Source organism: Ictidomys tridecemlineatus, chromosome 3 (genome assembly GCF_052094955.1).
Source record: "Ictidomys tridecemlineatus isolate mIctTri1 chromosome 3, mIctTri1.hap1, whole genome shotgun sequence".
NCBI classification, from domain to species: domain Eukaryota; kingdom Metazoa; phylum Chordata; class Mammalia; order Rodentia; family Sciuridae; genus Ictidomys; species Ictidomys tridecemlineatus.
Window position 1 is genome coordinate 158,499,429 of NC_135479.1, and position 21,591 is coordinate 158,521,019.

The 21,591-nt window shown below is 34.4% G+C and overlaps 1 protein-coding gene across 1 annotated transcript in view; it reads left to right on the forward strand.

Annotated features, from left to right (window-relative positions):
- Window positions 1-1,072: 1,072 nt before the first annotated feature.
- Ift57 (intraflagellar transport 57) overlaps window positions 1,073-21,591 on the forward strand; it is a 52,634-nt gene continuing 32,115 nt past the window's right edge. Inside the window, exons 1-5 of the mRNA XM_005335577.4 lie at window positions 1,073-1,408; window positions 3,840-4,002; window positions 4,809-4,927; window positions 7,774-7,864; window positions 13,818-13,886. Of these exons, the coding sequence (XP_005335634.1) occupies window positions 1,197-1,408; window positions 3,840-4,002; window positions 4,809-4,927; window positions 7,774-7,864; window positions 13,818-13,886 (654 nt within the window). The 5' untranslated portion in view covers window positions 1,073-1,196. The remainder of the gene's footprint in view (window positions 1,409-3,839; window positions 4,003-4,808; window positions 4,928-7,773; window positions 7,865-13,817; window positions 13,887-21,591) is intronic.

Sequence of the window (21,591 nt, forward strand, 5' to 3'; positions counted from 1 at the left end):
AATATATTAGCTATATTTCAAATTTCAGTCACGTCCAAAAGTGTGGTGCTTCTATATCCTTTAGTAGCAAATATAAGAGATTAGAGAACTCTTAAAAATCACATTATAAACACAAATACACGTGCAACCTCTTGTCTTAAGTTATTTTCTTCCAGAAAACAGCATCTACCACTTACCGTACTTTTTATGTAGCTGTTAGGAAAATTTCTTGAAACCAAAGTTTTTAGATAACAGTAAAGCTGGTTCCATCTGTGATCTATTATGTCCCTTTCTTGCATTTTCTAGGTCAACAGCTGCAGAATACAGTAGTAAAATCCTGTCTTTAGCCACACTTTGAGTTATAACACAAAGAAATATCTTTCAAAATAGTCTCTATTTTGTTGGATTTAAGAAAGTACCAAAATATGTATACGGCCTGCCATGAGCTTGAAACAAATTAAGCATCAAGATGCACGTTTAGCATTAACGTTTCTGAAGCAGAACAAACCTTTTCCCCATGCCTCATCCTGTCTTCTTCCTACCGAACACTTTCCTAGCACTGAAGTAATAGCGGGGCACTGTAATACTTCAAGCTTTATACTATATTGTTAAATACAGCACTACCTGACGAACGTTTAAGAAAAACAACCACCGAACACTCGTTGTAAAGTTCCTGATGTAAAGTGAAACTAGGATATCGACTATCAAACAAGTACTAAAACTTCCAATTTTGAGAAAATTTAAAAAAAAAAAAAAGGAATCAGTGGGCTAGCGTAGCAATACTGTGCGCCTACAGCTCCGCTTAATCTTTTTAACTGCTCTCAGGTGACCCAGATTCCTGTTCGGCTGCCCACAACCACCAGGTCCAGTAAGCCTCACGCCATCCCCAGTACAACAAAGCTGACACAGAACCTCCAGTCGCCACTGTTCACGGAGGTAGGGGGAGCAGGACGCCACGCCTCCACAAGGGCGGGACCTCCTCCCATCAGGGGGTGGGTGCAAGATAACGTCACTCAGGAAGCGCGCCCTGATTGGAGAACACTTATAAGGAACCCGGAGGGCGGAAAGGAGGCGGGGTCTAGTTGCCCGGGTGACCGGTTACCCGGCTGTCGCCTGGTAACGGTTCGCGGCGGTCCCGACTGCTGCAGCGCAGGCGGCATAGGCCGCAGAGATCTGTGGGCCAGAGCCCTCGCTGGGCATTTTCTGTCCGCTCTGCAATGGCTGCCGCTGCAGCAGTGGTCACGCCATCGGGTTTGGACGATGGGGTGTCTAGGTCTCGCGGCGACGGGGCTGGGGAGGTGGCGGTAGAGCGCGGGCCCGGAGCGGCCTACCACATGTTCGTGGTGATGGAGGACTTGGTGGAGAAGCTGAAGCTGCTCCGCTACGAGGAGGAACTCCTCCGGAAGAGCAACCTAAAGCCCCCGTCCAGGTGGGTGCCCTCGTCCTGAGTTGGCTGTGCCCTGGGGAGATGCCTTCCTCGGGCTTGCTGGGAATGCCGCCCACGGATTAGCAGATCATGCCTCCATCTTCCTAGCCAGGGAAGGGCCCTTCACCCGAAACTCAGCCAGGGAGCCCTGGAGCTCTCAGCGTCACCGAGCTCAGACTTCGTAATTTAGTAGAGAAAGTAAACAAGTTGTGGAACGGCAGAGGACTGGGAGACAACCTGCCCATTCCTTTAAACACAGACGCATCTCTACAAAACACAAACTGTTATAAAGTTATGAAAAATACTTACTGTAGAAAGCACAGAAGAACACAATGAAAATGTGTAGAAAAATACACAACCCACAATCTCATTTCTGGAGATGAATTCTGTTATCAGTTACATAATTTCTACTTTTTGTTTCCCATTACTAGACCTTATATGTACAATTGGCAACCCTGGGATCTAAGGACCTTGCTGGGGAGCACTTTGTAGTAAACTTGTTGACAATTGCTATGGTTTAAAAGACTTCTGCTTTTGCAATAACAGTTCTCTTAGAAATTGAGAAATGGAAAAGAAATGACAACTATAGCAATTGTTCTCTCATCATGGAACTTAAAGTTCTGTGCTTGCTGTGCAAAAAGTTCATAATATTCTGAAGGCAATGTCATTAGTTGCTGAGGGTAATGGACAGCTAGCATTTTCTCCTCTAGTCATTAGCCAAATGATAGCCAGATAATTAAGTTTTATTGCTTTTCCTTCACTTTAATACTTACATTTATTTTATTCTGTAAGAGACAATTAAGAATCTAGTACTTCATGTGCAGATGGGCTAAAATAATTTTTCTTGACAATTCTGATTTCATTCTTCTCTTCCATTAACTTGAAAGATATGTAGGCTTTATGTAAACTGTCCATGTTGCTAAATTAGTCCGTAATAGGAAAAGGGTAAGAGGAAAAAGTAGTTCAGCTTGATCCATGATAGAAGAAGTAGGTTAGGGATTATTACTTAAAATGATTTGTCCTGAAAATATAGACAACCAACATTTTCTAGGTTAATAAAAATATATTATTTTTTCAAATGTCGAACTAAGATTCTGTTGATATCATCTCTCTAATATTTCCTTATGAGTTCAGCAGGATACTTTGTACCTTGGATTTATGTGGAGATATACTAGTCCAGGAGTTCTCAAAAGTATGATCACCCAGACCAGCAGTTTCAGCATCCCCTGGAAATTTAGAAATGAAATTCCTCTGGCCTTTTACTATGTCTGTTTTTTTCAGAAATTCTAGGGGTGGGGCAAGCAGTCTGTGTTTTAGTAAGCCTTCTATATGATTTTGATGCATAGTAATGTTTGAGAAACTACTGTCTTTGGTCTGCAATATCTATCAATATCCATTCCTCAGACCTGAAGAATACTAGTTGATAAAGAAAAGATGAGTTGGTGGTGGGTAGATGCTTTGAAAGGGTTTTGAGTATATATCTGAAGGACTTCCATGGTTTATTTTTTCTTTCCATATTTCTGTTATCTCCCAAATAACTTACACTTATTCTGAAGGAGAAAGTATGGGAAACATGAAAGATTGTTGACCACTGATTCTTAAGACAAAGTTTATAATAACTGTAAATACATTGACTATAATTATGATAGCTATATGAAAAAAAAAACAAAATAAGATTTTTGACCAAACTGATATGAGTATTGTTGCTAACACGTTTTATTTCTCTCATTTTTTTCATATAGATCATTCTAATCCCCATAAAACTTTTTCTACTAGAGTAGAGGATTTAGCAAAAGTCAAAGTGAACAATTGTTTGCTAGACTGGTGATGTGATAAAGGCTTCTTAATCCTGTCTGCATCCTAGAACCTCTAGGAAGCTTTTGAAATATACCCATGCTGGTACTCCACTCTCATAAATTATGATTCGATAATTTGATGAGGAAATTAGCAATGATTGGTCAAGTAGCAGTATTTTTATTGGCGCCTCAGTTGATTTGAATATACAGTTAAAATAAAAACAACTATTTAACATACCTGATAGGTTAGAAACAGTAAAAATGCACAGTGAATAATGTTTAAGGTCTTTTAAAAACATATTCTTATGATTTCAAATTATCATTTTCAGAGGGTACTCACTTATTATTAAACTTTTGGCAAAAGTTTTACATACTTTGTTTTCTGACATGCACTACATACCCTGCATATAAAGTCTTTCATCTAGTATTTTATGCAGAGTAGCAAATGACCTAATTCTGCTGGTTCGGGACTTTAATGTGAGTGCTGTGCATTACTGGAAATGTAAGAATGAATTAACAGTGTCTCAATTTGAAGGCTATCGGGGCTTTCTTTGGCAATTTGGGACTTATCCCCATTAGTTATTATAGACTTACTTGCATTATTTCGAATTTTCCCCTCCTCCCTTATTTTGAAACAGACACTATTTTGCTCTGCCTACCAACCCTGGTGAACAGTTCTACATGTTTTGCACTCTTGCTGCTTGGCTAATTAACAAAGCAGGACGCCCCTTTGAGCAGCCTCAGGAATACGATGACCCTAATGCAACAATATCTAACATATTATCTGAGCTTCGGTCCTTTGTAAGTATAAACACCCTGTTCTGTCTGAATAGACTCAAGTTATTAATTTTAATATTGGTTATTCAATAATAAATGCTAGCCTTTTGAATGTCTCCTTTATGGGAGGAAAAAAATATATGTATATATAATATATATAATAACTATATATACTATACATACATATAGTGTATAGTAATTATCTCTACATTTCTTTTTGTGTAAAACCTTCTCAGAATGATATTAGAATATTAATGCCACTTCTGAAAATATTTAGCATATAATCTTTATAGTACAAAGTAAAATTTTTCTTGGTAAATTTATGAGTGGTTAGTTCTTCCTTTAAAAGAATGATTAAAAAAAAAGAACTACATAGTTGAAACACTATGTATTTTGAGAGGGAACTTTGATTTAATAGCCTACAATATCAGTTATACTCTTAATTTATGACTTTTCCTAGAGACAACTAGTAAGACATTTTTGGCATACATATTACCAATTTTTGACAATTGAGTCATTCTGTCCTTCACATAGTTGTTTAAACTGTTACCAGGCTAGTAGTTTTGCTGATTTTTTTTTAACCCAACAAGATCAATGATTTGTTATGCTATTGCAATATAATTGCCTTTTAATTTGATACTTTTAACAATAAAGTTTTTATTTTAGTTTTGTTGTTGTTGTTGGATAGATTTCTAAGAAGCAATGTAATAAGTTATTTTAAATCAGAGAAATAAAAAAGTGATAAATGTATTCAGCAGTTTTGTGCTTAAAATATTGCAACATTTAGAAAAAAACTAACAAATACTAGCCTGTTATCTTTTGTTTTTCAGGGAAGAACTGCAGATTTTCCTCCTTCAAAATTAAAGTCAGGTTATGGAGAACATGTGTGCTATGTTCTTGATTGTTTAGCTGAAGAGGCATTAAAGTATATTGGTTTCACCTGGAAAAGGTAACTATTACTCATCCTGACAGTAGTAATTTTATGTGCTTAGCATTTCCTCTGAAGGTACACAGCTGTTTAATTGAACTGATAAGAATTGACTGTTTTAAACTGAAAATGCCACAAGTGATTAAGGAAAGTCAGTATAGAAAAATTGGAATGCCTATCTTCAAACCATTTCTAAAGTAACATTAATATTATTGTGCACCTCCCTACAAATATGTAATTATTAAAGGTTTAATTGTATATATTTGTTAATTTAGGAATTTTAAATGCATGTTTTATTTGTATACACATGCATAGTACATACATAGAGGTAACTAATAGCTACAGATTTAAGGAAAAAATGGGAATTAATTCCTTAACTGGGATTTTCCACCTTTGCTTAATGGCTGGGCCAGTATACTAAAGAAATGAAGAAGCCACAAGATACTCTCCTAGACATCATTCATAGTTTTTTCTATAACCTGAAAGTGCATTTCTTTTTAATATTTCTATGATGATTTTGGATTTATCCTGTGGTATTAAAATAATAGATTGGGGAAACTGGGATGTAGCTCACTAGTAGAGCAGTTGGTAAGCACTACAAAAGTAAACAAACAAATAAAAAAATCATTTATTTATAGGTCTGGCTTTCCTAGAAATCCTGCAATCTTCATATGTACTCTGTGGCAGTTAGCCTAGTCGTTGGTATACCAAAGATGCCCAATTAATGAAGAAGAAATAAAACTAGAAACTGTCAATGTATAATTCGAAAATATATACATTTCATCTTTTCAAAAGAAATAAAACTAGAAACTGTCAATGTATAATTCAAAAATATATACATTTCATCTTTTCAAAATTAGGATTTTTGATAATTTAGAATGTGGTTGTCTCTTAAGTAAGCAAAACATGAGCAAGAAGTGGTTTCTGAATTAAAATTAACTTCTGTAGAAAGAGGTATATGTTATTTCCTGTTAACATTTTAATCTATATTATAGTCTTTCATGTATATAATCTACTTCTTAGTAAGTATTTTTAAAAAAATCCTTTGATTTAGGTTATCATCAGGTTTAATCCTACGAAATAACCAATCTTTAAACTGAAATATGGAAATTTCATTTACTTCAACGTGAACATTTCTACATAGTGCAATATATTCATAATACTATTTTATTAGATTTGTAGAAAAGGTAAGTTATGTGATGTGCTGCTTTGTTAGGCATGTTTTTAAAGTTGCCAATATATAGTCCAATGTATTTGAACTTCACCAGAAGCTTTAGTATCTCAACCACTATTTAACTATTTGATTTTGCACTTACTTTATTTCTAGGTACATCTTATTCTTGGCCTGGGCATTGTGCCTCAACTAATTTGTAGGGACTTCATACAAGTATATACAAGGGGAATATAAAGGGGAGAAATTGTGAAAAGTAATAAACATTAGAGAATATATCAGCTATGTACTACGAATATTACATAGAAGTCACATATTTATAGATGTTTATTTTATGTCTAAATATGTCAAAACAAATTCTAGAGCATTCATTGCTTTTGAGATATTACCTAATTCTAATAATGAAATATTCATCCTTTAAGAAGACTGATTTGGTTCACAGTACTTTCTTTCCTTATATTTTTTAATTCTGTTAGCATGTCCAAGATATAGACATGTTAATAAGTTGACATCATGATAAGTTGCCATAAATAAACCCAAAAACATTTTTGGTTGTTTTTAATATTGAAATGATTGTTCAGTGTTTAGTGTTAGGGCCATTAATTAGACATTGGATATAAGAATAAAGCTCATCACCCACATAAAACAAACTGCCAATTGATCAAAGATATAAAAGTGAAAAATAAAACTACAGAAATACTAAAAGACCAGAGGGACATAGTAGATATCATGTTAGGGAAAGTCTTGTATGAATGATGTTAAATCTAGAATTTATGCAAGGAAAGATTGCCAGATCTTTCTAGTCAGAACTGTAACAGTCTTGAGTAGCCAAGATGACAAGTAATAAACTAAGAAGATATTTCTAACACAAGTTAGGAAAAACATTGGTGTTCTTAATTTTCAAAGGCCAAACGACAAAGAGCACAAGTAAGCACTTCACTAAGAAAGAAATATGAATAACCAATTAAAATAAGAAAAGATGTTCTACCACTTTCATGCCAAAGAAATGCAATTTTTTTTTAAAAAAATGAGATTTTTTTCACTTGGTTGATAATAAGGATTCTTTTGAAGATTTAAAGATTAAAAATTAGATATTTATATTATAATGGTGAATATGGAAAGAGAGATAGTATCCTTCACTGTTGTTCAAAGTATAAATTAGGGTAACATTTTGGAAGTCAAGTTTGGCTAAATCCAGCAAAATAATAACATGTATAAAATTGTTAATATAGCAATTCCACTTATACAAATTTATTATAAAATAGCATACATTATGATAAACATATAAAGATGATTTTTACAATAGTGTTTAGTTAGAAACTAGAAACAACCTCATTATTAAGACATTGACTGCCAATTTGTAGTATTGCTATTCAGTGGAATATAGTGCAAGTGTATAAAAATAAGAGATATGTGTGTAACTAAATGTGTATGTTGATAAGTAAGGAATGTAGATTGGATAACACTATGTCTAATATCATAATTTTTGTAAATGTTTTCCTTAAAGTTGGAGTACACATTTTTATTTTTCACACAGAAAGTTTTAGGAGGAATACAGGAAACATTTAACAGTAATTATGGAAGCAGTCACAGAGGACAAGATCTGAGGTGGAGGGAATCCTTAATATTTGTCTTATATTTTTTGTCTTACTAAAAAAAAATTTTTTAATTCTCATATTAAGCCTTATTATTTTAGGCCATCATACCCTGTGGAAGAATTAGAAGAAGAAACTGTTCCAGAAGATGATGCAGAATTAACATTGAATAAAGTGGATGAAGAATTTGTGGTATGTGTGTTGCTGAACTTTGTGTTTACTTTTCACCTTTGGGTTCCTTTCCTTAATTCCTCCAGACTTCCATTTTCTGGAATGTATTTTGTTTCCAGAGAAAAAAAAATCTTCTAAATACAGTACCAAATATCAGTTGTTTGGACCTTTAATTTAGTGTTCATATTCTCTAGTGAATTTTAGCAGAGTTTCTTAAACTTTAAAAAGTACATACCACTAGTTATATGAGTAAATATTTTGTGAACAATCATTCATGATATTGAATAGACCATGACTATCAAAGGATTTACAATAGAAGAATAGAACTGAGGGTAATAAATAAATTATTCTACTTCATAGGAACAACATTCATTTCCAAAAAAAATATTTTTTTAAAATTCAAATGAATTCTACCCTACAGAGTTATCTTTTTGTTGTTGGTACTAAAACCCTAGTTGCTCCACTGCTGAGTGACAGCCAGAGCCTTTTTAAATTTTTATTTTGAGACAGTGACTCACGAAGTTGAGTTGCTGAGACTGTCCTTGATCCTTTTGCCCCAGCCTCCTGAATTGCTAGGATTATAGGTGTGTGCCAATGTGCCTAGCCCAGGAAGGAACGTTTTAATTTTTTTTAATATTTTTTAGTTGTAGTTGGAAATAATATCACCAGTGCCTCACACATGCAAGGCAAACGCTCTACCAAAGAGCTACAATCCCAGCCCCCAGGAATTTTTTTTTTAATACTTAATATAACCAACATTATTTAAATTATTTGGCAGCATCTTTACCTTTTTCCATGCTTAACATCCGATTCCTGGTGTGAGGTTAAATGATGAATTCTCTACAATAGTAAGATGATAGATATAAAAGAGCTTTTTTGTAAGGTAATGCTCAGAACTAGAAATGAACTTAATCCTAATGTTTTAGAAATTATGCTGAAATGTGAAAAACAAAATTTATGTAATATGTTGCTGTTATAAACCAATTAAAGTTTTTAGGTATTTTTTTAAATTAGTAGATAATGTATTCTGTATTTCAGTTTAAATAGGTTATTATCTGCTACAAAGTTGTTAGTCATGGAATTATTTTAATATTAAATGCTAAAAAATAACCACTAAATTAGAATATTCTTACCAGCTTTTTGTAATCATATCCTTAGTACTTAATATCCAATTATAATACTATGTATCTATTAAAAGTTAGTTTTGAAGAAACATGAGTGACATGAGGATACTAATTTACACTGTTATAAAATTAACTGAGGAAAAAATTCTAAATTCTATGTTATCATGACTTCAGCTATGTAAAATAACTAAAGAAAATAAATAATATCAATATGTTAACATTTGTTGTAAATGGATAGAAGGGTTATAGGTGATTATTTTTGACAATTCTTTGTGCTTTCAAAACATTTAGCATGCATTTTATCAGAAGTGCAAATAAATATTTTTAATCATATATAAAGTAGATGACTGCTACTTATAGAAGGAAAAAAGATCATTGTAAAACTAGTCAGCTTGAAAAATATTTTTTAACGTAATAAAAAGTCAAAGCAAAGCATATATTTGCTCACTCTGCATGTATTCATTGAGCACAAGTTATGTAGTGGGTGAGGACCAGGTGGTAGGAAATGTGCGAAAGCTCTAAGCAGCTAGGAGCTTTGTGTGATCAAGGAGCCAAGAGAAACCACTGGGCCAGAATTTCTGAGTGAGAGGGCTGGTGATTTAAGATTAACTAGGCAGAGATCAAGTCCAGATTGTTTGGGTCATTTAGGTTTAGACTTTATTCCCTGTGTAATAGATCTTTTCATTCAGGGCTCAGAAATTAATTCCTCACATATTCCCAATTTTTCACCTCATTTATTCTACTCAGGTATTTCTCTTGTCTTTTTTTTTTTTAAGAGAGAGAGAGAGAGAGAGAGAGAGAGAATTTTTTAATATTTATTTTTCAGTTTTTGGTGGACACAACATCTTTATTTTATTTGTATGTGGTGCTGAGGATCGAACCCAGTGCCCCGCACATGCCAGGCGAGCGCGTTACCGCTTGAGCCACATCCCCAGCCCTCTCTTGTCTTTTTTAAAAGCAGATTTTTAATATATATTTTTTAGTTGTTGATGGACCTTTATTTTATTTATTTATATGCAGTGCTGGAGAATTGAACCTAGTGCCTCACACATGCTAGGCAAGAGCTCTACCACTGAACCACAACCCCGGCCACCCCCCCCATCATCTTATCTTCTTAATAAATACTTAATGGTTATTAATAAGTTTATTAAAAAATACCTAGGCCTAGTACCCCAGCATTAACTTCAAAGACATGTAACTCAAGGGCAGAAAAAAATTTCCTACTCATCAAGGGAAAGAAAAATCTCTGCAGGCAGAAACCATGTCTAATTTTGCTAGTTGTTTCTCTAGCTTATTGAGCAGGGCCTGGCATATAGTAGATTTTTACTAAATAAAATCTGACACCATATTGTTGTGTAAATTTTTAAAATTGTATCTAATTTTTTATTAGGAATCCTATAAAGTTCAAAGCAGCATTATAGAGTCTGTACATTTAGAGAAACAAACTAGAAAGCAGCTTTTTAATACATTTCTTCCCAATTAGAGGTAGACTTTTACTATCATAAGATGAAACTGAAGGCCTCCCTCAGAGAGATTTCCCCTAATGCTATTTGTTCCCTGTGTCATATCTCTTTCTTTCCTTTCTTCCTTATTGTCATCATATTATTCTAAGAAGCTCTCTTACTTTCCCTGCCTTCCTTGCTAAGGAAAGCTGGTTTAGTCCCAGAAAGCCTTATGTTGGTGGCATATTGATCCTGTTGCTTGAATTTGTAGTGTGGCTTAAGGATGTGAAGAACATTTCTGGCAAAGTTCTGTAGAAACTAGAAACTTTCAGTTTTAAACTGACCAAATCAAGATAGGACACATTGGTAATTGTGAGGGAAAAAAAGTATTGGTCATGACAGAATATTCTCACTTGTTCTATCATATCCTTAGTATAATTGGCAGTAAGAGAATTAAGAAGGTGCAAATTAGGCAAATAAATGATAGGAAATAGTTGTGACTTCTGAATTTTTGAAATTGGAATTCTAATTTGTTTTTTAACACATTTTCTAAGCCTATTTATATTTGAATTTCTTTTAAATATTCTCTTAGTAATATTTAGTAGCTTGAATAATCTTACATAATCAGTAGCTTAGTCTGAGTTCTTTAGAGAAACATAAGCCCCAAATTGGGATACATAAATATATACACACACATGCACACCTTTATATATGGATAAAGTTACTATAAGGAATTAGCATATGTAGTTATGGAGGTTGAGAAGTCCCAAGGACTGCATTTGATAAGCTGTTGACCCAGGAGAGTTGGTGGTGTAGTTCTAGTGTGAATATGAAGAATCAGGAGAGCCATGCTGAGAATATAAGTTTCATTCTGAGTCTGGGGACAAGGAAGAATGATGTCTTGGTTCGGACAAGGAAGAGTGATGTCTTGGTTCGAAAACAGGCAGAAAAAAGTAAATTCTGCCCTTTTTATTCTGTTCAGATCTTCATGGATTGACTGAGGCCCACCAACATTGGGAAGAACAATCTAACTGCTCCTTCTTCTGACTCACATAGTTATTCATCTAGGAATATCCTCACAGACATACCCTCAATATGTTAAATCAAATATCTGGGCATTCTGTGCTTAATCAAATTCACACATGAACTTAACCATTACAAGTCCACCTCTTTCAGCTTGGCACCCATACATGTCTCATTAAATCATTTACACTCCAAATAGGGAAAATAGCAAGGTCATAATTCCACCTAACAAAATGATTCTGCATTCAACAGATATTGCACCTAACTCTTTCTCCAAAAGGAGGTAAAGTTCTCTAGTGATATTTTTCTCTTCTTGATATCTTTTAACTTTAATATTATCATGTAAAAATAACAATATTTTCTGGGCATGGTGGTACCCACCCATAATCCCAGTAGCTCAGGGTGACCCAAACTTTCAATCCTGAAGAGTCTGGGCAATTAATCCTTCCTGGATTGGGTTATAGTTTCCAATTGACTTTAATCACAGGCATAATAATAATCAGAGACAATCTAAAGGATATTTGGATGTATTTTAACCATAATCTTTCTTATTTCCATTGTGGAGTAAAAATCCAATTTCTTCTTGGTAGTCAGGATCAATCATGCCAGCAGCACAGTAATTCCCCTCTTTGCTTGTTGATTTGGAAATGTGAGGAGCCCAAGTAGTTAGATAGCAGTCTTAACTTTTAATTCAATGGAATCATCGTTATATCTCCTAGTGAAAACATTCTTCCATTTGGAACTAAGATGTCTAGGCCAGCAGAAAACAAGATTACGGGAACAGGAAGCAAAAAATTTTGCTAGTGGGCTACTAGGTGTAATACAAATGGTGCCAGACTCATTTCTACCCTCTGATTCCTGGTCCCAGGAATCCTGGTTATGAGAGAAACAGCTCCATAGGTTGGATGCTGACTCATTCTAGTACCTACTACTGAAGCTTTTTGTTTGTTAGTGTTTAATCCAGTATAGTTCAATGAGTAATTTATTGATCACTTATGTCAACAGTCTGATTATGTTATTATAAAAGCATCATAAATTTGTTTCTTCTCACATGTGCATTGAGTCATTGTCATTTTAATAATTTACTCTGGTTATTGAGTAGTGCGAACACAGAACAGACTAAAGTGTTTTTCAAAAGTGTGCATATATGCTTCAGACTTTAGTTGTAAACAGATCACTTTTGTCTGCACCTCAGTACCCCATTATTCCCCACCCTAAGAAAAGTAAATATTTCTTGAATATATTGGATCCACATTTACATTATTTCATATTTTACTAAAGTAATTCCAGTTTTCCAAAGTTTCTCATGTTGTCATATCTTACTTACTTTAATGGCCCCACTCCCAAAGTTTCTGAGTAGATCTGAATAGAACCTTAGAATTTGCATTCTCACAAGTTCCCAGGTGGTGCTGATGTTGCTGGTCTTGGAACCACATTTTGAGAACCACTGCCTTACATGTTTCCAAAGTCTTGGTAAGGATTGTCTTTGAAATCTACCACTGAAACTTGAACAATTCTACATGTGGAATTTTACCAACTGACACTTACTTGTTAGTCTGTTTTTTTTTTATGAGATCATATGATGTGAGGACCCAGCTATGTTGGCTTTATTACATGTCCCTAAGATTAGGATAATCTTATTATATTTGTTTCATGTATTATGTCAGTTGTCACCACAAAGACCTTGATAGAAAAGGGAAGCTCATGTTCTGTATGCTTGGAGGACCTGCCCAGACTCCATATTTACTGTTTATTAGAGAGAGAATTGCCTCTCAAAGGATCACTTCCTGTGCATAAACACCCACCCTCAACTTAGGATGCATCTGAACCATTCTTTTAAATAGAATTAAGGCCATGAACCAAACACTACTGGTACCCGTTATGTTATTAAACTTGCACATTCAAGAAATGTAAAATATTTGCATCAGTGTGATTGGTCCCTGGAGCAAGTGAAACTGTGTCTTGTCATCCTTTCATTTCTGTTCATTTCAATTATGTTGCTCAAAATTTCCATAAATTCCCTCCACTCTCTGTTTCTGATCTGCCACTGGGACTATTTTCCTCTGATTTTATGTTTATGGGCCTTTAAAACATAGTTCTGCAGCAAAGGTTCCTTCCTTCCCCTTTTTTTCCCTCTCTTTCTTTCTTCAGTGACTGCAGAAAAGATCCTATTTAAATGGCACCATCAAAATGACAAAGAACATCTGAGCTGTTAAAATATTGTGCCCTATTTTATACATATGTTTATTAGACTTTTAAATACGCTTTACTTTTAGTCCTTATATTAAGTTTGTTATAGCTTAGTATATTATGTATATGAATGTTGGAAATAAATTTTTTAATTATAATTTCTTTATAATTTAAAAATGTTTTTGTTTTCTTAAGGAAGAGGAGACAGATAATGAAGAAAACTTTATTGATCTCAATGTTTTAAAGGCCCAGACCTATCGCTTGGTAAGTTTCATTGGATGCACACAGGACCAACAAGCAATCAGTATGTGAATTTTGCTGGAAATTTAAATGAGTAAGAAACATTTTCAGAGACTGTTTTGTGTGTCCTTTGAAAAGTAGCTCTGGAAATGTTTTCCTTCATATAAAATGTTAAAAATTTTAGCAAATATAAAAATCCAGAGGGGTGAGAGAGGGAGCCTTCCATCTATACCATGGAAAATCAACACAGTGCTTCTCAGGCAAACTGAAAGTAATTAATTTGTCCGAGGGCAAGTTGTATTATGGAAAGACATAAATTGTTCTATTTCAAATTATTTAATGTTAGAAATAGACAAGAATTGAATAATCTTGATTATAGTAAAATGTTTAAGTTGTAATTTTGAAATAAAATAGATTGTATTTATACTGATATTTAGACTGAGTAGTCAGACATTGCTTTAAGACAGATTGCTTTTGCTCCTTTTTAAAATCATGAAATAAATCCAGTCTATAAAAGAGTCTGAGCTCTTACAAATGTATATGTGGGATTTTTGCATTTTTCTATATGTATTTTATATTCCAATAAAGTATAAACCTGTGCACACTCAATGAACATATGTACTATATATTCCTATTTGTCCTTTAATTATTTGTTTAAATTTTTAAAACAAGTTTGGATCTAATTTTGGTTTCATATCATGAAAACTTCCTTGATCACACTACCTCAAGATGAACTGTTTATTTATTGTTTACTTAGTATTGTTAATTCCATTAGATATTAATGATGTGAATTTGTGCATGTGTATGTATTAGTGGCCCACCATGAGACATAATAGAACATTGTGCTAACTTGCTGAGTATGTGTCTTGAGATAGTACTTAACTAAGAGGATTCCAGTCTTGGGCAAGTTTCCAAGCTTCTTGTGCCACATCTTCTTCATCCATAAAATGAAATAAAAATATTACCCATTTCTAAGGTTTTTAAAGATTGAGAGAGTTATTCTATTTAAAGAAGTATAATAATATCTATCACATAGAAAGTTTCTGTATATGTGGCAAAAACCAATATCACATCTTTGCTCCATGTTTCCTCTTGCAAATCAGATTTGTAAACTCCTTCCTAACACTGATAACCACCTTTTTATCATAAAGTAAAACACAAGGTACTGAAAAATACTTCTTAAAGAATGAAGGTTTTCTTTACTGATTAATTGAAAAGTTAGAATACTGTTAACATTTAAATACAAATAAACTCCAGTCTTTGCAATACCTACTTTTACAGATCATTTTGTAGTTTTAAAATTACTTTAAACACTAAACTTAACTGATCTTGGAAGGTATTAGATAGGTGTTATCTCCTTACAGTATAAACACTAAAATTTGTGACCTTTGGACAAGTTTAATCTATTAAAAAACTAATAAATTATAGTACCTGGATTTAAACGGTCCACACTCCAAGAGTTTGACAGGGCAGATATGGTGATTCCTTTCTCGAGCAAGTACATTATAGTATTGGTGTTCATGTATATATGTGTTGAAGATGATGGTAACATGTTCCTAAAGTATGAGGAGAAAAAAGTAGAAATGTGCTATCTGTTATTTTTTGGGAAAAAAACCTGTCATTTGTATTAACTTGTTTATTGACGATGATAGAATAGATGCCTCTGAAGGCCTGGAATTCCCTTTGGGCAGAGTAGTTTGGGTATTGGAAAAGACCAAAGTAATTTAATTTGCCTCTATCTCTATTCCAAGTCCCTGTTGGTTCCGATTTCAATTTGTCATCTTATTTAAGCTATTTGGGAATGAGTTTTCCTTCTATATGTGCCTTTATAGTAAGTATTCGATCCTTTGGACAAACATTACTTAATACATATTCTTAAGAGTTAAAACTATGTATAGTTACATTTTCACAAGAAGAAGTCCGAAAACCAGGTGTTTGTGGATGGTCAACCATGAAGTACTAATGAGACAGAAAACCCTTTCATATTTTAAAAAAATCTGTCAGGCTTATAATATTTCCCACTAAAGCCATCTGCCTGAGACAGCTGTGTCTGACTCCATCTTATGATGGCTCAGGCTGCTCTTTCCTCAAGACAGAATTGCTATATAGGTTAGTAACATAAATTTTAAGATTTTGAATTTCATGCAGCAGGTAGACTCACAATGCAGAAGAAATATCATTTTTGTAAAATCCAACATGAAGAATTCTTCACTAGTTCAAGAATGATACTATTAAGGAAACTAAATCTATTAAATGTGTGATCGTGCAAACCAAGCAGTGTGTGGATTGCAGCAGTTCTTCCACATTTGTGCCTTTAAAATAATAGTTGACTCTACAGTCATTCACTATCCTCTCACCTGCTTTACTTAACAGACCTTGGCATTGCATTGCAATATATCAATTCCTGATCTGTTTATTGTGTCTCAATTGCTAGAATGCAAATTCTTCTAAAGCAGAAGCTTTTTCACTGCTTTTTCCACCTGTGTGTGGTGTGCAGCAGTTACTCAGTGGCCAATAACATTGAATTAATGCATGCTTGTATGCTATTTTATATTGTAATTTTATAGGCAATGAATCATTTAATCTTCATAGAGTAAAGAAAATTTCAACAATAATTATTTCCTCTTCTATGAACCTTGTAGGATATGCAGAGAGAAATGTAAATATACTTCTTCCTTTTGATATATAAAGTGAAGTCTAGCCCCTGAAAAGTATACCCACAAGTAGGAGTTGGGAGTAGGCAAGATGTGGTAAACTGAAACAAGAGAAAAATGCAAATGAAAAAGACACATTGCAGGTTTTGTTCTCTGGAAGCAGACACAGTTTAATAAACATTTGACAGGGTGCCAAATGTTTATTAGAAATATAATCTGTGAAAGGAATAGGACAGAAAGTAGGAGTGGGCAGAGGAAGAAGTCTAGCTATGATGCAGATCTGACAAAGATTTAGCCAATCTGGCCAGGAACTGTGGAGCAGATTTTGCCTGTTTGACTTAGTCCCTGAGGGCAGGCTACCAGGGGAAGCACCTACTCCCAGTTTAGATCGCCCTGAAGGTGAGATAGAGCCACATTCCCCACAGTTGTGCAGCAAGTTCTTCCTCCAAAGAGGACTTGGTGACCTATATTATTTAATACCACAACATAAAGCCTGTAACTAATAATTTGAAGAACTTGAAAAGAGATACTGTCTGCCCATTGACTGAACTTTTAATGGATTGCCTAACATCATGACACAGAAGTAGTGTTTTATGAGCTCTGAGAAAAGAAAAGTTTCCTCCTATTAATGATGAAAGCTTACAGTGATGAAATTGGTTTGTTTTGGAGGTAGATGCTTTCTAGAATATTCATCTACTTTGAGATTTCAAATACATATTTAACATTTAATATTTATGTATTTAATATTAATTCATTCATGTATTTAAAGCCATTGTTGTTGTATAATATTCCCCTATAATTTTCTTATCCCAATTATAATTTTGCCAAATATAATACTTTTCAGGAAACAACTGCAAGGAATGAGAATTTGTGTCATTTTCCAAAATAATATCTGTAGGTTAATTGAATTTTGAGATAATCTTTTATAGGATAACCTGATGAATGATTATTGGGCTTCAAGGATAGCCCACAAAGTTCCATATTCTCTAAAACCCTCTAATTCCTGGTATTGAAATTTGAAATTTAGCCCAAGTCACTCAGAGTGACTAGAGGGAAGACCCAGGTGATGAATTACAGTTTTAACAATTGGGCAGGACCAGTGATGATTATAAGGATAGTAAAATGTTCAGAGCTGTGGGAGGTGGGAGCAGGGAAGGGAGGCTCTGGTGGCAGAATGTTAGCAAAGTATGTTGGTCATTTCTAAGTATGTCAGCTGGGAAAACTGCACATTCCTGGTGCCTGTGCTGCATTGTGAGTTGTCTTGGTAGCCCCGCTGTCCATTGTGAAATTCAACAGAATCACAGCAACAGTGTTCTGGCAGTATAATGCAGAGGTGTCATTCTCCTCCCCCTGGAAGAAAAGATGAGAGGGGGCTGTGTATTCCCTGAATTCTATTTTTAAATGCCCAACACTTCATTTCAAAACATTTTTTTCAAACATGCCGTAGATACTATTCTTTCTTGAGATGCTAAATTTGAGGTTTGAGAAACCAAATCCTGAGTTATACAGCACAAAACTATGTATCTCAAAAGGTTTAAACACAATTGGTTTTTAATTATTTAGCAAAAACTCATTGTACCAAGAATGAGAGACTTTTTAGCTTAAAAAGCAAAAGCTGAAAGGAAATAAAAGTATGGTCTTAGAATAAAAACGTCAATTCAGTTTTAGAGTATCATCTATGCAAGTCTGCAATTTTGTAATAAAAGAAGGGAAGAAGATTGATCTGCTGGGGTTAATATCTTAAATTATTAAAATTTTCTACATTTTAAATATGACCTCCTTCTGGACAAAATGTCCTTTCTCAATTATTTGGGGGGTTGCTGTTTTACAACATAGCTTGCCCCATTAATTACCACGGATTCTGATTGAGAAAAATATTTTTTCTTCTTCTTTCCTAAAACATTTGAGTCGTAGGCCTCCTATCTGTGTTGTGAGATAAGTCTATAGTTGGTTTTTCACAGGAGAAATGATTCTGTCAAGATTTCATAATCTGTCACATGGGTTATCATTTTGAGTGGTAGAACACATTATGACTGAGTAAATGCTTTTATTTCTCTGGTAACTAACCTGCACCACCCCTTGTTTTTACCTCTGGAGGTGTGTAGGAAATGTGAGTTACAGAAGAAAACTCTGTTTCTCACTGCTCAGAAGAGGCTCAAACAACAGATCTTGCTGGATGTAAAAGACAGGGTTCTGCTTGATCTTTAGTGCAGCTTTTGAACTCATACTTGAATTTCAAGAGAGATTTCATTGTGGGTTTAGCAAGGAGTAGGAAGCAAAGATTCCTCAAAATCTCTTCCAGTTACAAATTCAGGCCTTCAAGGTAGAAGCTATGGTCAAAATAATCTTAGATAAAATCCTGATTATGGCACTAGCCACATGACCATAGCAAGTTAATTAATCTCTCTGTGACTTCTTTTTTATCCATAACATGATACAGTTCTTTCCAGGCTTGCTTTGTGATTAATATCACCTAACTTGTGGGTAGCACCTGGCATGATGCTGGCATAGAGTTTGCACCTGGTACATTTCTTATTTTGGATATTTTTTCACCTTTCCTAGAGACAGAATTAGTTACCAACATTCTTATGTGCAGTAGGAGAATAGAAAAAGCCTTAATCTTCAATACAAATAAGCCCTTAGATTGCCATGAGTATTTTTGACTAAGAAGCTTACATAGGATACAAGTTATCAAGAGAACTTGGATTTCAATGTAAGTTATGAAGCCCTGGTGATGTCATGATTTTATTTTCATAATCTGTCACATGGATTATCACTGAAGGCCCACTAGACCAAATTTTCTGTCATAAAAATTCTCTCCTACAGAAATGACTAAGGGAATCTGAGGAAAAATAACAAAGTTTTTTTTTTTCAGGTATCACTTAAGAACTGTCATTCTATAAATGGATAGGTTACATTTCCTGAATCAACATTAGTAGCAGATATTCATTGCATAATTCTGTGTATTAGATGGTACCCAGAATATGTACATGTTTTTAGACTTCTATCATTTAAATCTACCCACCCCTACACCTCATCACCACCCATGACCCAGCCCTGGCAGTGTTAGTGCTTTGAATACCTGACTGACTGATTTTCATCCAGGACATCTAGGTGGTCAAAATACCTGTGGATGCTGCCTTTGAAATATCTCTCATATTTATCCCTTCTTCTATCTATCACGGCAAGGTCCTCATCATCGCCTTTCTGGACTATATAACAGCAATGTCCTAAAATCGTCTTTTATCCTCATCCTCCCCATTCCCACCCTTTACCGAGGTATTTTTACCCTACTGTTATACCTAACTTGTCAAAATGTGGCTTTTATCAGGTCTTTCTGAATTTGATAATTTTTAAAGCTTTTCTCTGTCATTTACACAAATTACAAAACAAAATTTTGGTCAGGCTTTCAATGCCCTAGTGAATGCATAATCTACTTACAGAATATACATGTCCACACACACCCACAAAGAGAGAGAATATAGTCTTTCTTCAGATCCTTCAGCATCCTACTAATGTTACTTGGGAGAAGAAGAGATTACCTATGGGAACAAGATTCTGAGCTGGCTGTTAACATTGAGTGTTTGATCTTTGAACTTTGATGCTGTGCCCTACTATTTGAGCCCAAGGTTACTTTATGAGATGGTTTAGACTATTATCTTCAATTCTTCCTTTGACAGTTTAAAATCAGTTTGATCTCACCAGTTTCTTCTTTTACCTAAGACCATATTTTATTCCATTAACTGACCTCAAAGTCTTCCTAATAGGCCATAAACTCTTTGCAGGCAGGGATTAAATCCTTTTATCTCTCCAAACCAAGCATAGTACCTGGATTCTTAACTTGAATGTTGTAGGAGGTAAACAAATGTCTTATTGGTTCAATTAATTAATTGTAAATGAGACTACTAGATACCTTGTGTCTTATTGAGCTTTTAATTGTCTCTTCAGCCACAGAATCTGGAAAATGCAGTTTCCCAAGAGCTGTGCTTGATCTTAGTTAATGTTGTCTCAGAAAGGGATTTTGTCAGGATGATATAAAATTTTGATTAAATGAAAACAGCAGTTTGTTTCTCTTACTAATAGCTCCATATAAAATACCATTTGTTAAACTGAGAAACAAATGAAAAGATTTTTCTCAAAGTACTATAACCAAGGCACGATGGAGTTTTAAAATTATTTATACTTCATATGTAGAACTTGCTTAGTTGATTCATCCAGTTAATTTTGAGTAAGGGGCTGTAGATGTAGCTCAGAGATTCGGACACTTGTCTAGCATATGCATAGGCCCTGGGTTCAATCCCCAATACTGCCAAGAAAAAAAAAAGAAAAGAAAAGAAACTCTGAGGAAAGAGACTGTGATATTTGAATGGATTAATGGTGTTCTACACCAAACTAAATGTTATCTTTTTGCCTTTCATTTAGCAACTAGGACATTTCCCTCAGTATAGTAAATATTGCTCACAACTGAGTGAAACCTTTTGAGCTTAAATCATTTTAGGACATTGGGAGTAGTTATCAGTAAAACATTGCTAAAGAGAACCAAATAATAAGGGTAAATGAAACTTACTAAATAGCCCAGCACTGGGATATCCTAATGCAGTATTTAATCGTCAGGTGCTCTACTAACTCAAATTCTAAGTCTTATTCAAACAGGGTCACTATAAAAACATTTGCCTTCATGAAAATTATAGAAACATGCCCTTTCTCGAGCAAAATATTTTTAGTATATTATTCACAACTGGAACAGTCCTACATCTAGGCCTGAATAAAACAGGTCTGTGGATAGGTGTCCCTTCTGGCCTTGTTGGTGATTCTGGACTTTAACCTCTTGTAAGAAGGGGAATAAGGAGGAATGGAAATGAGGGGATGGTGTTGGACAGCTCTAGCTCTGGGATTTCATCACAGACATCTAGTTTCAATTCACATAAATGGTAGCTGTATAATTCAAACTTATTTTTAAATCAGTGAACAGAGTGAGTGTCTACATTCTACTAAGAATCCTGTGAAACTTCTGCTCAGAGAAAATGCACTCTTGCTTCATTCAGCCTGGCCCTGCAGCACTGGGATTTGGGGGC